The sequence below is a fragment of the Narcine bancroftii genome, chromosome 8, assembly GCF_036971445.1.
Source record: "Narcine bancroftii isolate sNarBan1 chromosome 8, sNarBan1.hap1, whole genome shotgun sequence".
Classification (NCBI taxonomy): domain Eukaryota; kingdom Metazoa; phylum Chordata; class Chondrichthyes; order Torpediniformes; family Narcinidae; genus Narcine; species Narcine bancroftii.
In genome coordinates this window covers 178,308,432-178,324,739 of record NC_091476.1, presented here as the reverse complement: position 1 = coordinate 178,324,739, position 16,308 = coordinate 178,308,432, and the positions used below count along the sequence as shown (strand labels likewise).

Below are 16,308 nucleotides of genomic sequence, written 5' to 3'. Positions count from 1 at the left end.
TCACAGCCATCCACAGTGTTCGCCCTCACTTTGTAGGCTGTAATGGCCTGCACTCCCTGCCATAGCTGGCATGTATCTGCCTCGGTCTCTACCTTCCTCTGCAATTGCCACTTTGCTTCAGAGATGGCCTTCTGTAGGTCATACTTGGATTTCCTGTAAAGATCCTGAACCCCGGCCTTAAACGCCCTTGTTCTCACCCTCAGCAGTTGCGGATTCTCTGATTCAGGTCTTGATGAAGTTGGTGACACCTGATGCAAATTCATTCAAGTCCATGGATGAGTTCTTGAATATGTTTCAATCCACCAAATCAGAGCAGACGCTCCTCTGCCTCCCTTGACCACAGTTTTGCCGTCTTCACCACTGGTGCTGAAGTATTCAGTCTCTGCTTGTACGCTGGGAATAGAAGTACAGCCAGGTGAACAGACTTGCCGAAGTGCGGTCGTGGTATGGCTCGGTAGGTGTTTTTCATGGTAGTGTAGTAGCGGTCGAGTGCTAGTTCCGCTGGACATGCATGTGTCAGAGACTTCAGGTTGGCCTGACTGGGAAGGCATCAAGATGTGTTGTCTCATGGCTGCTAAATCACAGTGCTCAGTCCCTCCAGTGCCAGCCTGATGTTAGCCTGGGATGGAATGTACACTGTGGCTAGGATGATGACTGAACTCCCCCAGCAGGAAGAATGGGCGACACTTGATCACCAGGTTGGGGGAGCAAGACTGGGACATGACCATCACATCTGTGCACCACAATGAATTGTTAACACAAATGCCACCTCCCCTGGTTTGTCCAGACACTGGTGCTCAGTCAGCGTGATGGGAGGGTGTAGCCCTTGGGCTGCAGCAATGTGTCCAGAATGTCTGCGTTTAGCCATGTTTCTGTTAAGCACATCACATAGCACTCTCTGATGACAGTCTGATGTTGAAGTCTGGCTTGGAATTCATCACGTGTGTTCTCCAAGGGCCGTACGTTGGCCAGGAGGATGGTAAAGAGCAGAAGTCTCAGGTCTCGGCAACTCAACTTAACCTGTAACACCCACCCCCGTCCACGCACTGCATTGCAGTATTCAATATTTTGATTTATGTTGTCCAACATGCCAAAAGCTCTCCTGAAAGCTATCTACCTGTGACACCAGTATCAGGGAATTGTATACATACATTCCAAGATCCCTCTATTCTACTGCACTTCTCAGTAGCCTCTTGCCAATCTATACAAATGCACCAGAGAAAGTAATGTCTGGATATACAAGACTGCAAGAAATCACAGAGATCAGTGAATGTAATTCAGGCCATCATCGTGCAAACTAACCTTTGCTCCTCAAGATCTGTCTATAGTTCTCACCTGTGATAGGACAGATACTATCACCAATGTGTATATGTACAGATGGTTGTGTAGGGTGACTGTGATTGGCTGAGAGTGTAGCCACACCTACTGGCAGGTCTTAATGGATTGCTCCTAGCCAGACCAGGTCATTCTGGACTGCTCGACCTACTTGTGATATGGTCCAGTCTTTTAGTTAATCAAAGCCTTGGTTTGGATCAACAAGTCTTTGGTTCTTTCAACGCGCACTACAATTTTATTAACTAAAAGACTGGAGCATATCACAAGTAGGTCGCGTCCTGGACCCTACTGCTGCTGTGATGCTGCCCGATACAACCTCAGTGTTATTTCTGTGGAGAAACAAGCACAGCAGGTCCCAGTGCCTGGCGAGCAAAGCCAGGTGCCAGAAGTGCCTTAAAAAAGGCCACTTTGCTGTAGTCTGTTGCTCCAAAATGGTCGCCGTCAAACACAGGGCGAAGCCCAATTGCCACTCTCCATTTCAAACACTTCTTCCTCAGAGCTCTCGTCCAAAGAGAGTGAGGAATCAACCGTGTGGCAGCGCAGACACTGAGCGCACAAGATACAACCCACCCTCGCTGCAATGACGTTCATTCTACCTCACGAACCAAGACCCAGCGCGACCGGGGAACCACCGCCACCGTTGCCGACTGGGGACATGCTGCCGAGACTGATGCTACGAACCGGGGACACGATGCCGCGAAAGACTCTGCCAACTCGGTACCCACCGACACTGCCAACTGGGGACCCGCCACCGCTGACCGCCCCAACACTGACCACCCTACGACGGCAAGCAGCAACCTGCAACATTTACCGATAGCTGCAGGCAGCAACAACAACTCCTCGACACTGTCTTTTCAGGCCCAACTGTTGCGTGACGTCATCACACACACATTGCGTGATGTCATCACGCAGGACTCCACTGTCCCCAATACAAGTCTCTGCATCAATAACCCTCGACCAGGACCTCCCCCATCCCCTCACAAAAGTAATGGAACTGATTAAAGTGCATGGACACTATACCAATTGCTTATTTGACTCGGGGTCAACTGACAGTTTTATCCACCCAGACCTGGCCCACCAATGCGGATTGGGTATTCACTCCACTGCACAGAGGATTTCATTGGCGACCAGATCACACTCGACTGGGGTAAAGGGGTACTGCGTGGCGACCCTGGAAGTCCAGGGCATCACATTCACAGACTTCAAATATTAGTCCTTCCCCAATTGTGCGCCCCTGCACTGCTGAGATTGGATTTTCAGTGCCAGTTTCAAAGTTTCCCTGCACTTTGGGGGGCCTAACGCTCCACTCTCTGTCTGTAACCACTCCACACCGGAAACCTCCTGCCAGCGACAGCCCGAGCCACCTGCCCCCGCGCCCCGGGGTCTCACCTGTACTCTCTCCACTCTTCGAGTAGCACCACCAGCGCTTTTCGCAAATCTCACCCCTGGCTGGAAGCCTGTGACCACCAAAAGCTGGCAATATAGTTATTAACACAGGAAATTTATCACAAGTGAGGTGCGCAGACTGCTGGATGAGGGCATTATCGAACCTAGCTCGAGTCCATGGAGGGCCCAGGTGGTGGCTGTTAAAAACGGGGTGAAGCCGTGGATGGTGGTTGACTACAGCCAGACAATCAACCGCTTCACGCTTCTGGATGCATACCCCCTTCCACGGATCACGGATGTGGTGAATCAGATCGCACAATACCGAGTATTTTCCACCATTGAATGGCGTCCGGCCTATCACCAGCTCCCATTCCGCCGAGAAGACCAACCTTTCATGGCCTTCGAAGCGAATGGGCGGCTGTATCAATTCCTCAGGTTACCCTTTGGGGTCACAAATGGTGTCGCGGTCTTCCAGCGGGAAATGGACCGGGTGGTGGACCAGAATGGGCTGACTGCTACTTTCCTGTATCTGGACAATGTCACCATCTGCGGCCATGACACGGAGGATCATGATGCCAACCTTGAGAAATTTTTTCAGACTGCAATTCAGCTGAACTTGTCCTACAATTTCAACAAGTGTGTCTTCCGGACCACTCGGCTCGCAATTCTGGGTTGTGTAGTGGAGAACGGGGTGGTCACGCCGGACCCTGATCGCATGCGTCCCCCCATGGACTTGTCCCCACCCCCCACACCCAGAAGGCACTCAGACGCTGCCTGGGTTTTTTCTCTTACCATGCCCAATGGGTTCCACACTATGCCGACAAGGCATGGCCACTCATCAAGACCACCTCCTTCCCCCTGTCAACCAAAGCCAGAGTGGCCTTCGACTGCATCAAATCGGATATTGCACCTGCAACGCTGCACACCATCGACGAATCCATTCCATTCCAAGTCAAGAGCGATGCGTCCGACTTTGCACTGGCAGCCACCTTGAACCATTCCGGCCGGCCGGTAGCCTTCTTCTCCAGAACCCTCCAGGGTCCTGAGAGCCGACACTCCTCTGTCGAGAAGGAGGCCCAGGCCATAGTCGAAGAAGTACGTCGTTGGAGACACTACCTCACTGGCAGGACCAACACACGGTCTTCTTCATGTTTAGCAATACCCAGCGAGGAAAGATCAAGAATGACAAAAATTGCCAGGTGGAGAATCGAGCTCTACACCTTTAATTATGACGTACTGTATCAGCCAGTAAACTCAACGACCTGTCAGACGTGCTCTCCAGGGGGACTTGTGCCAACGTACAACTGGTCAGGCTGCAGAGACTCCACGAGGAGCTCTGTCATCCAGGGGTCACTAAGTTCGTGCACTTTGTCAAAGCTCGCAACCTGCCCTACACGGTCAAGGAAATTCGCTCCATGAACCGAGCCTGCCCGGTATGCGCTGAGTGCAAGCCCCACTTCTTCCATCCGGAGAACACCTGCGTCATCAAAGCAACCCACCCCTTTGAGCTAACACCTACATCCTTACAGCCATCGATGAGTACTCCTGCTTCCCGTTCGCTGTGCCCTGCTCAGACATGACTGCCTCCTCAGTTATAGAGGCCCTGCACAGCATCTTCAGGTACCCCAGTTACATCCACAGTGACAGGGGGTCCTCGCTTATGAGCGCAGAGCTGCGGCAGTACCTTCTGGAGCGTGGTATTGCTTCAAGCAGGACCACCAGCTATAACCCACGCGGTAATGGGCAAGTCGAAAGAAAGAACGCCACTGTCTAGAAAGCAGTTACGCATGCCCTCCAGTCCAAAGGTCTCCCCACCTCGCTGGCAGGACGTGCTCACTTGACCGAGTGACTCTGCTCCATGCGAACCCGCATTATGCCTACGTTGAGTACCCGGACGGGCGGGAGGATACAGTCTCGGTAAGGGACCTAGCCCAAGCCGGATTAGGCGCAGCAGTGCCTTTAACCCAACCTCCCCTATTCCTTCTCCCCCAGGTCATGTGCTTGAACAGAGGGACCAGCACCACTCCACCAGCTCAGGCCAGACTGTCGACAATGGCGTTGGGGAATTGAGCGAAGCAGTGGCCTGTCGGCGACCCCAATCCCGGCACCACAGCGGTCTCACCGGATGGTCAGGCCCCCTGACCGGTACAGCCCCTAACCTCCATCCATCTCGGGGTCAGTTCTCAAAGAAGGGGTTAATGTGATAGTACAGATTCTATCACCAATGTGTATATGGACAGATGGTTGTGTAGGATGACTGTGATTGGCTGAAAGTGTAGCCACACCTACTGGCAGGTCTTAAAGGATTGCTCCTAGCCAGACCAGGTCACTCTGGACTGGTCGACCTACATGTGATATGTCCAGTCTTTTAGTTAATAAAAGCTTTGGTCAACAAGTCTTTGGTTCTTTCGACATGCACTACACCATCTCAGGAAAGTTAACAACATACTAAAGGACTCAACGTTCTCTTGTCACATTTTCATTCCCCCCCCCCCTTCATCATACAGAATATACAAATGAAACATGAAAGTTAGCATCACATTATTTCAGGGTTAAGAAAACAGGGTTCAAATCCAGCACCAGCTGTACCACGTTTGTAAATTCTCCCCCTGCCTGTGAGGGTTTCTTCCATCCTTCAAAAAAAAATATGTACAAGGGTTGTTAATTCATGGAAGTATTTGGCCAACGCAGGCTTGTGGGCCAGAGGACCTTGCTGTATGCCTCATTTAATTTTAAAAAAAGTACTTCACCTATTTGAAACAGGAAAAATAGTTCAGATTGCATCATTAAATGAGGTATCGACAGAGGTTCTTGGGGATTTTAAGTAATTGAATGTTCAAGTGTTATAAACTGAGTTACACCATCTTTGTGAGATGTAATCACAATAACTGGTGAGAAAAAAAATCTTACTCATGCAACACAAATTGAGAATCCATCAATAGGCTGAACAGAGAACAGACTGCTTAGTTATTGACATAGCCATGAAGAAGTCAGCTGAAATTATTGCAATATTAACTGCAGAAATTTCTCATCAGATTTGGGGAGTTCTAGCTTTTACCGAGAAAAGGGACAGATTGTGCAACTACAAACCTGTTCATCAGAAGCCAGGGAAGTGAAGAGGGGTATTATGTCACTTTTTAAAAACTCCAGTTCCAGAACCTTTGCAAATTCACCCAACTTTGATGCTGCAGCTCGGCGGACCATCGGTGTGTCATCTGAACACAGGCTACGGAAATGCCTACAAAAAATTTTTTTTTAAACTAACATAGGAACAGTGGCTCATTTATGCAAAACTGAACAGTTCATAAATAGAAACCCAAGAACTGAGAACTTAGATTTTGGTAAATAAATGTTTGAATCAGTCAGAAAATACAAAGACAATTTGATAAAATAAATATTTATAGTTTTAAATATTCAGCTTTAGTCTACAAAATGCTCCAAAAATTAAATTCCTTAACGTTTCACTAGACAAATTCATTCTAGCCATGAAGAAGTCACACTGTCTATCCTAATGATCCCATCCTTTTATAAAGCAAGAAAATCCTATCCCCAAGTCTTCAAGGGTTCTGGACCAAAACTTTGGCAATTCTCTTTCTCCCACAGATGCTACTTGGCCTACTGAATTCCTCTAGCACATTTTCTTTTGTTATTCTTACAATTCTTCTTCAATAGCTTCCCTTTCAGGGATGCAAGGCCTACTGGCCTACAATTTTCCAGATTAAACAAAGAATCAAGTACACCCCAGTTCTCAGGACCTCACAGTGATGAGAGAGGATACAAAGATGCATGTAGTTGGTCAGTTGCATGTACCACTATAACAGGGTTGGATAACTTAACTTCCGAAGTCTCAAAGTAAAACAGATACTTACTGGCGCAGTTCAGCTTTTACAGAACTGGACACCCGAGGGTAGCAAACACTGAAAAGGCCACACGCTGAAGTTCTGGATGTGAACCAGTCACCACAAGCCAAGCGCTTGACCAATGGTACAAAGTGGACTTCCAGGTCTGCTGGAGAATGCTCATGGGAGATTGCTCGCAGTGAATCGACAGCCTTATCTCGTACAACGGTTTCTTCAACAGTCGCAAGACTCTCCAAGGGAGGCTGGAGGTGGAAAAGAATTAAACTGAAATGCATCCATGACACTGCACAAATATATACAATTACTTCCACGTATTTGTAAGTATAATTAATATTCCTTCCTCAAGCCATGCAGTAATGGTGGTTAAACATACACTGTTCTAATGTACCGACAAATATTGTAGGGCTGGACACGGCCAAAAAAGACTCAGCCACCACATTGAAAGGCGTTAATGACTGCTTTTATTCAAATTCATCGCGTGCCCCTTTAAGGGCAGCAGGAGCTCAGTCACCTCGTGCATTATGACATCATAATCACTGCCCCAGGCGTGCGCTGGGCTGGAGACTTGAGGCAGGGAGAAAACCCTCACAGAGCCATCTTCCCATGGCTGCTCAGCCACGTGGCGTTACGCGCGGAGCTGGATCGCCACGAGAGAGTGCGCCGCCACACAACCAACCCAGAACCAGCTACGCTTCCCACCACTTGGGCGGGCGGCCCCGGCATTTGGGCACGGCCGTCTGCACCGGCCATGATAGGTCTAAGTGCACCGCCTTCAAATGGTCCACGGTGAAAACTTCGTCTTTACCCCCATGTCCAAAGTGAAAGTCCTACTGGACCGCTGGAGGACCTTGTACAGACGCTGTAAAGGTGCCGTATGTGGGCTGCGCCAAACAAATATGAATTCCACCGAGTCCAGCTCTTTGCGATGATGTGTCGGTTGGACGCCATGATGCGAGGGGGCTAGCGAGGTTAGTTTCTTACGGAGATCTGCCAAAAGGTTCGCATGCTCGGACGTAACATTGGGCTCTGGGTCAAAGAACTTACCGGGCTGCGAGAGTGGCGCGCCGTAGACCAGTTCTGCAGAAGACGCCTGTAGGTCCTCCTTGGATGCTGTTCTGATGCCAAGGAGGACCCAGGGCAGTTCGTCTGCCCAGCCTGGGCTGGTGAGGCGAGCCATGAGGGCAGATTTCATATGACGATGAATCCTCTCCACCAAACCATTTGCTTGTGGGTGGTAGGCTGTGGTGTGATGGAGTTTAACCCCCCAGGAGGTTCGCCAGCTGAGCCCAGAGCACGGAGGTGAACTGGGCGCCCCTGTCACTGGTGATGTGCGCTGCGACTCTGAACCTAATGATCCAATGACTGACTAGGCTCCTGATGCACGTCTCTGCAGAAGCCTCTTTGATGGGAATGGTCTCCAGCCATCTCGTGATCTGATCTTCTATTGTGAGTAGGTAGCGCGCTTCTCTGGACACCAGCAGGGGGCCTACGACATCAACTTGGATGTACTGAAATCTCCGCACCGCTGGGTTGAATTGCTGGATTGGGGCCTGCGTATGCCAGTGGACCTTGGAGGTCTGGCACCTGGTGCAGTTCCTCGCCATCTTGGCCACCTCCTTTTTGAGCCCGTGCCACACGAACCGCTCTGTCACCATTCGCACAGAAGTCTTCACTGAGGGGTGGGCTAGGTCGTGGACTAAGCTGAAACCCTCGACCTCCACTGCAAACTTTAAGCCATCAATTTTAATGTGCAATACAAAACATATTGCAACTCGCCATTTAAAATTTGTTTTGGATCCACTAGCTTGCCTCACCTTGAGCACATAATTGATCAATATTGACTGGAAAGTTCAGTGTTTGCATCACAGTATCAGTCTATGCACGTTATTGGGCCAAGGGAACAAAGATTCTCAATCACTATCCAGTAACTAGACTGCACGTGCGAACATGAACAAAGGAAAAAAAAAAGACCACGGAATAAATCTCTACCTTAAAGTTTTTCATCCAAATCATGAGATAGTTATGGAAAGATGAGCAAAACAATTATTCATTTTTATAATTAAGGAGGAATGTTGTTCTAATAAACAATTAAAAATGAACAGGTGGCATGGGATTTGGCACTTTAGAGCAAATTAATGATACATCTGTACAGCTTTATCCAAGTTTGGCTGAGGCTGATCCCGTTACACTCTACATTTAGTCTATTAAGTCCATGTTGGTTTCAAAGCCATACCATTAATCCCATTGACCTCCCCCCTCACCCCCATGATGTCCTTGAAAGTTATTCTTTCTCACATGTCCAATAACTCCACCCTGGTTCTCTCACCATCCACCTTCATTAACCTACCAGCACACCTCTTAAAAAAGGAAAATGGATAAACCACGTAGTTACAGGGAGACATGTCATCTCCACAAGAGGCCAGGTTTGAACCCAGTTCACTGGAGTTACAAGGCAGTGTCACCACTATACATAGAGATTCCAAATTTACAGCAGATGTATTAACCTACTCTTCCAACTGCCTAGAATCCTCCATTTTTCAATCTTCCATGTACCCAAGTTTCTTAAAAGATCCTATTGTACCACTGTTGCAGCAGAGCACATTCCATGCACCCACTCTCTGGGTGAAGAGCCCACACCTTACATTCCCCCTTGTACTTCGCTACAAGCACCTTAAAACCATGCAACCAAACGGATGGCAATGTAAATGTTCTATTTTAACAGTGTTTCTGCATTGTCATTAATGAGATCTTATGGCCCACACATTTTCCCGTATTTTCTAAATTACAAGTGACCATACTTTTATTTAATATCTTATTTACATTTTCAAATCAATATGAAATTCATCAATTATATCAAAGAAACAATCTTATAATTCAATGTTGATTTTGAGTAAGAAGGAAAAACAAGAAAAAAATGAGCCCTAACCTCCCCCTTCCCAGGGGAAAAGAGAAAAAGAGTCAATAGGATTGAGGTGAGACAAGAAAGAGACAAAAAATGAAAAAAAGATTTCTTTGGATTCATCCAAGGAACAAATATCCTGACTTACCCAGAATCCCAGATGGTTCTCAGATGCAGGAGGCCAAGGGCAGGGGAGGGCACAAGTGACCATATACTTCATAGAAATACTGTAGCCCAACTGGCTGCAACACATTCTGAGACACATCGCTCACAGAAGTCTCAAAATAAAAGCAAACGTTCTTTCACCGATGCTCTTGACCACGTAAAACTACTTGACTACGTAAAACTACTTGATCACGTAAAACTACTTGACCACGTAAAACTACTTGACCACGTAAAACTACTTGACCACGTAAAACTACTTGACCACGTAAAACTACTTGACCACGTAAAACTACTTGACCACGTAAAACTACTTGCCAAGCTGGATATTACCAAGAATTTTGCAGATCATGGGTTCAAAACTCACTCAATAGGTGGTACCACATCACCGAAGCTGACACCCACTCAGCACTGAGTATACTGATTATTGCATCTTTTCTTAAACCAAGGCATTCCCTAATACAAAAATAAGCAGATGGAGGTCCCATAGAATCATTTACCCCTTGAGCAACTGATTCTGGCAGTGTTTATTTTATTGCTGGTGGTGGAAGCCTGCTATTTTATGAAGCAGACTCTCCATGAACCTTCAATGGTAAGAATGGAGACTGGCAGCGCGGGGCCGTTCTCTGTGGTGCTTTATACTTGTGCTTACCAGCAAACAGTGAACATATTCCGGTCCACCAACGAGAACAGTGAAGCTTCCCAATTGTTCTGCCAAAGCCAATAGCACTTCATCTTCATCATAGATGGTGTCTGCATTGAGACAATAAGCCAGTAGAAATCAGTTTCAAAGAACAGATCAAAGAGGGTTTTTTTAGTCAAACATTTAAAATAGAAATGGTCCAAATGCCAGCAGCTTTGTACATACCAGTCAAAAATGGAAGGAGCTCGCTTCGGGTACGTTCAACTCCTAAAGCCAAGGCGATCGTTGACAGTTTCTTAATACTGTTCAGACGTAACTGGGGAATGAAAAAAATGTGATGAGTGAAGAATATTTTGGGAAAAAAATGCTTAAATTAAAATGGGACAAATACAGCAAAAATTGCATAAATAGCCTTTATGACAACAAAAGCCAAATAATAGTTATACAATTTTTAAAAAATTTAGACGTACAGCCATTTCAGCCCAGAAATCCATGCTGCCCAATTAAACTACAACCTTGGTACTTTTCAAATAAATGAAAATATCATAAAATAGAAAACAATAAGCATACTAGACTTCTAAACAAGAATTAGCTTTCTCTTGTGAGAAAAATATCGGATCTCATTATTAAACAATTCAATCTATTCCTTGTTTGGATATGATCTTTTAATCCAGTTGATTAACTACATGTAGTCTATTGTGCAATGGATCACATATTCTCATCTGCATTCAAGGGATGAGGATGGGCTCCTGATGTAAAACATTAACTGGCTCCCCCTCCCACAACTCTTTCAGCAGTTGTTTTTTTGGTAACACAGATTTCCAGTTCAGATCTCACCATTAGAAATAGAAGGCCACACAAGACTGAAGTACTTCGTTATATCACAATCTGATCTTGACCTCAAATTAATTTTCCTGCCTCATTTCATTATTCCTACATGGATTAAATTAGCAATAACAAGCCAAGAAACTCAACTGAACTCTGTCTGACCACAATTTTAGATACTTGATCAACAGTCCTTCATATCAGGGAACCAACTTTCCCACTTTTGTACAGTTCAGTTACTCACCAGGCAAGTCTTACCCTCAATTTTCAGACTCATTGTTTACCACAGATGGGACATTTGTATCCCCTTCAACATTCTTTGCACACAGAGAGTCCAAAAAACAAGATTTCAACATCTTCCAAGCTCAAAAGTCTTCAATTTGTGTTCTGATTTTAAAGTTATAAGCCTCAGAACACAACAACAGGGAGATTTGGTAGTTGCCAAATAAGTGAATTTTCTGGTTGCTTGTGGCGTGAATGGTGAACTAACAGTGAAGAGTGCCAATTTTAAACTTCCCTATATTTTACCCATTTATTTTCCGCGATTATTTTGCCAGTTGCTGGAATTCCAGATAACTGGAATCTGACTGAATTTCACTTTTGGATCTCACTCTTCTCTCCACATGCCTTTTGCTATTAAATTTAATACTATCACCCTTTCAATTACAAACCCCTTAATCCCTATACTTTAAAAATAACCAATATGCATAATCTTAGATATTGCAGCAGTTCATTTATTTTGTATCTGCTTTATGATGCAAACACAAATGCTGGAAACATTCAGATCAGGTTATGTGGACAGAATGGAGGATCATTATACCTGAAGTTGAGAGTACATTGTCCATAGTGGCAGACGAGGAGTTGACCAGATAACCTTTTTTTCCCCAAAGAGCCATTATTGTTTGTTATTTTTGCCCTGATCCCATTGCCCTTTTGGTTCTCTACACCATTCCAATAACTCTTCAAAACTAATGAGATTCCAGAAGAGAATCTAAGTTACAAAACAGGACAAGCTGGAGGTCTTAAAAGCACAAGATAGATAAAAGTCTGGGGCCTGATCAAGTGTATCCTTGAACATTGTGGGAAGCTGGGAAGATTTTGCAAGGGGCTTGGCAGAGTTTTGGTTACCCAGCTGTAGGAAAAATTATCGTTAAGCTGGAATGAGGGCAAAGAAGTTCAAGAGATTGTTACTGCGACCAGGTTTGAATCATAAAGAGAGGCTGAGACTTTTCTCCCTGGAGAAAAGGAGCTTAAGGTGGGAAGGGGGGTGGGGGTGGGGCATGGCAGCGACATGCTTTATAATTATAAAATCATTAGGGCATCGCATGGATAAATAGGTAGTCTTTTCTCACAGAATAAGGGAATGTAAAATTAAAGGACATTGAATTAAGTGGAGAGGGGAAAGGTTTGAAAGGGGCAGGATTTTTTTTCACACAGCATGTGGTCAGAATGGCAAATGAGCTTCCGTAGAAAGTGGTACAGGTACACATCAAAAGTCCGGAAAGCTCCAAAATCCGGCAAGTGGGGCGAGAGATCGACAGCACGAGTCAGGCGGACGAGAGACTGGCAGTGCAAGTGTAAGGGGGTGGGGGTGGATATAGCAGCACGATTCGGGTGGACTTAAATCTGGCTTTTCGAAATCCGGAAAAATCCAAAATTCGGAACACACTGTTCCCCAAGGGTTCCGGATAAAGGATTGTCTACCTGTAGTAGCAGGGATGATTGTAACATCCAAAAGTCATTTAGATAGGAGCATGGATAAGAAAGGTTTAGAGGGATATGGGCCAAATATAGGCAAATGGGAGTAGCTTGGTTGGCATGGACGAGTTAGGTCAAAGGGCCCGTTTCTGTGCTAAAGAAGTTATTTTCTTAGTACAGTCAATCTTTAAAAAAAAATCAAAATTGGGTATGTGCAGCTCATTATTCATTATAGCAAAGGTGGAATGAGAGGGCAAGCAGATTATTTTTTGTGTGAAGTTTTAAGAGAATAACTCAGATACCCAGTAACCCACTGAAGCATTACAAAATGTGGCCATTTGTCCATTACTTGGAATTTGCTTCTGCTCCATCAACATTCTACTGCATGGAATATTACCATCAAAAGTAGCAGAAATTATCAAGGATCCATATTATCCAGGACATATTCTGTTCTTGCTCTTGCCATCAGGAAGGAGGTAAAGATACCACAGAACTCAGGTTCAGGAAGAGTTGCTACCCCTCCACAATCAGACTCCTGAACAACACTCCGAGACTCATTTAGAGTCGTACTTTGCTCATTATTACTGATTACAGGTTGAGTACCCTAGATCCAAAGATCCAAAAACTGAATTTTCTTTAAGCGCCAACATGGCGTCACAAGCTGAAAAAGATTCACCACCCGACTTACCCATGTGGGGCTCAAATGCTCTGTTGGTGCCAGTTTCATACCAGGGTTCTGGTGTACAAAGATATAGTTGAAAATGGCAAAATGCTGGCAGATAGCACTATAGAGGACTGTGATATCTATAGAAAAGCCATCGAGGAGAATTTCTAGTATTTGGTGCAGCATTAATTTTCTTTTGTAAGCAGAGATCAAGTTTTTTGGTATTCTCCACTTGTGGGGTCACATTGGTGCTCAAAAAGCCTGCCGTCGTTTGTGTTGTTGTTTACCCCTGCTGATGCTACTGTGCTTAGTTCCACTGTTCCGAAAACCAAAAACCCAGAAACCAAAAAACGTCTGGTCCCAAGCATTTTGGATATCCGGTACTGTATTTGCATTTCTGTGGTTGCACTTTGTTTACAGTTCTCTCTTTACAAGTCCAGTTTACTGTAATGAGAGATTCTGTCTGACCTGCAGAAAAAGAATCACAGGGGTGTATGTGATCTCATGTATGTACTTGGACAATAAATTTGAACTTTGTACATATCTGTGCCCTACAAGTCTGCTTGAGAGACAAGTGCAAATTCTGCAATCAATACTTCCAAGGGATCCCAATGTGTATATTTAAGAGGGTTATGTATTTTGATTGATATGGTTCACAGTGTGAAAAATAAAAAATACTTCCAAGGGAGAGATCAGAGTGTGATGAATGGATTGATCGATGCATGGGTGGATGTGATCAACAAAAACTACAAAGCTGATAGAAATAAAATGTGCAGATACAGAAAATCAGACAAAACTAAAAATGAAAGAAAAACTCAGATCAGTCAGCATCTGTGGAAAGAGAAACAATGCTTTGGGTCTGATATGGGAAAAGAGAAAGAGAAGTTACATTTCAATGGAAGAGAAAGTGAAGGAGGGATTTGTGGAACAAGAGGAAAGCCTATGCTAGGGTGAATCCCAATGAGGGCGATGACCAGTATATCAAGCCTCTTGGTCTGTATGATTCCATGTTGAGGACAAGGTTGCGGGAACCATCCAGCACAATTTGGATAGGGAAAAACCGAGCCAACAATATAGGAAAACAGAACATGGAAAATGCCAGAAAAACTCAGATGAGGTCCCATCTGTGGAAAGAGTCAAAGTTCATATCTTTCCTATTCCAAAATAATTTTTTGAAGTACATCATTGTTTAAAGATTAAAAATATAAACGAGTTACAAATCAAACACAAGAAGCTGAAAAAAAACATGTTTGTTTCCAAAGAACGTTGACATTCTTGTCAAGGACAGCACAGTTAGTGCAACGTTATTACAGAGCCAGCGACCGGGGTTCAAATCCCATGCTCTCTGTAAGGAGTTTGTACGTTCTCCCCATCAGTGGGTTTCTTCCACAAGCTCCAGTTTTCTCCCACTGTTCACTTTACTGGAAGAGGTGATCTCAACAAAATGGCAGAGGATTACACAAAAAGGATTCAGGACCTCTACACTGCAATGTTTAAAGGAAAGAAAACATTTCTATTCTCAATATCTATCCAATCACTGATGCATGATCAATAAGTTCATAGATGACACAATGATTGACAGCAGTTGATGATGTGCAAGGCAGTGTTAGGTTGCAGAAATATGAATATTTTGGAGAAATGGCCTGAAAAATGCAGATGAAGTTTATTCCAGACAAATGGGAGGTGATGCATTTTGGAAACACAAATGAACCTTGGACATGCACCACAAATAGTAGGGTATTTGGAGTACTGAGGAACCTTGGAGTATAAATCCTTGAAGGTTCCAACACAGGTAGAACACAATACTCCAAGCATGGTCAACCAGAGATTTAGACAGCTACAACTTTACCTTGTAGCTCTTGCACTCAATCTCCCCCAATATAAACAGATGTTGTACAGGCAGCTGAATTCAAGTTCAACTCATTCACACCAACCAAGCTGATTACAAGTTGGTAACATTTTCCTGTGTTCCATTCATATCTCATTAAACCTTTCCTATAATTTGTACCTGTTAAATGGCTACTGAGGGCTGCGAACTCAGCCAGGGTTATCATGGACATTTGCCTTCTCTTCATTCAAGTCAGTCAAGTTTATTATCATCTGATTGTACAAGTACAACCCAATGAAACAGGCTTCTCCGATCTTCAGTTCAAAACGTGCAGACACACAACCAGATATAACACAAATATAGACAACAATACATATGCAGGACAAATATTCATATGTACAAATAAATATTGCTTCGTAAATAATAGTCTCGGATGGTCAGCGTGAGCAGTTCCTTTGGTCGCTCAGCATTCTCACTGCCTGGGGGAAGAAGCTATTCTTCAGCCTACGCTGGCTCTCATACTCTTGTATTTCTTTTCTGACAGGAGCAGCTGAAAGATGACGTGTGCAGGGTGGAAGGGGTCCTCAACAATTTTGCATATTCTCTTCAGACAATGATCCCGGTAGATCATGTTTGGGGGGGGGGGGGGGGGGGGGGAGTGGAGGGGTTGTAGGAGAAAGGAAGACTCCACTGATCTTCCATGCCACCCTTCTGGTCCTGTGGATTGACCTCCGATCCATTTCTCTGCAGCAACCGTACCACACTATGATGCAGCCAATAAGGGTGCTCTGGATTGAGCTCTTGCAGAAGGATGACATAATGGTGGCCAGTAGCCTTGCCCGCTTCAGTCTTCTCAGTAAGTCCAGTCGTTGTTGCACCTTTATGAAAAGTGAGATGTTGTGGGTCCACAAAACGTCACTAGTTAAATGGATTCCTTGGTGCTCTCTACTCTCTCCACCAGGAAGTTATTGACGTGTAGTCCAGGGTGGTCATTCCTGGTCATCCAGA

General features: G+C 45.1%; 1 protein-coding gene across 1 annotated transcript in view; it reads right to left on the bottom strand.

Annotated features, from left to right (window-relative positions):
* Positions 1–16,308, bottom strand: part of LOC138741622 (serine/threonine-protein phosphatase 2A 65 kDa regulatory subunit A alpha isoform) — a 104,533-nt gene that overhangs the window by 78,489 nt on the left and 9,736 nt on the right. Inside the window, exons 2-5 of the mRNA XM_069895974.1 lie at positions 10,511–10,601; positions 10,295–10,395; positions 6,591–6,823; positions 5,812–5,959 (exon numbers count right to left, since the gene is read on the bottom strand). Coding sequence (XP_069752075.1) covers positions 5,812–5,959; positions 6,591–6,823; positions 10,295–10,395; positions 10,511–10,601 — 573 coding nt within the window. The remainder of the gene's footprint in view (positions 1–5,811; positions 5,960–6,590; positions 6,824–10,294; positions 10,396–10,510; positions 10,602–16,308) is intronic.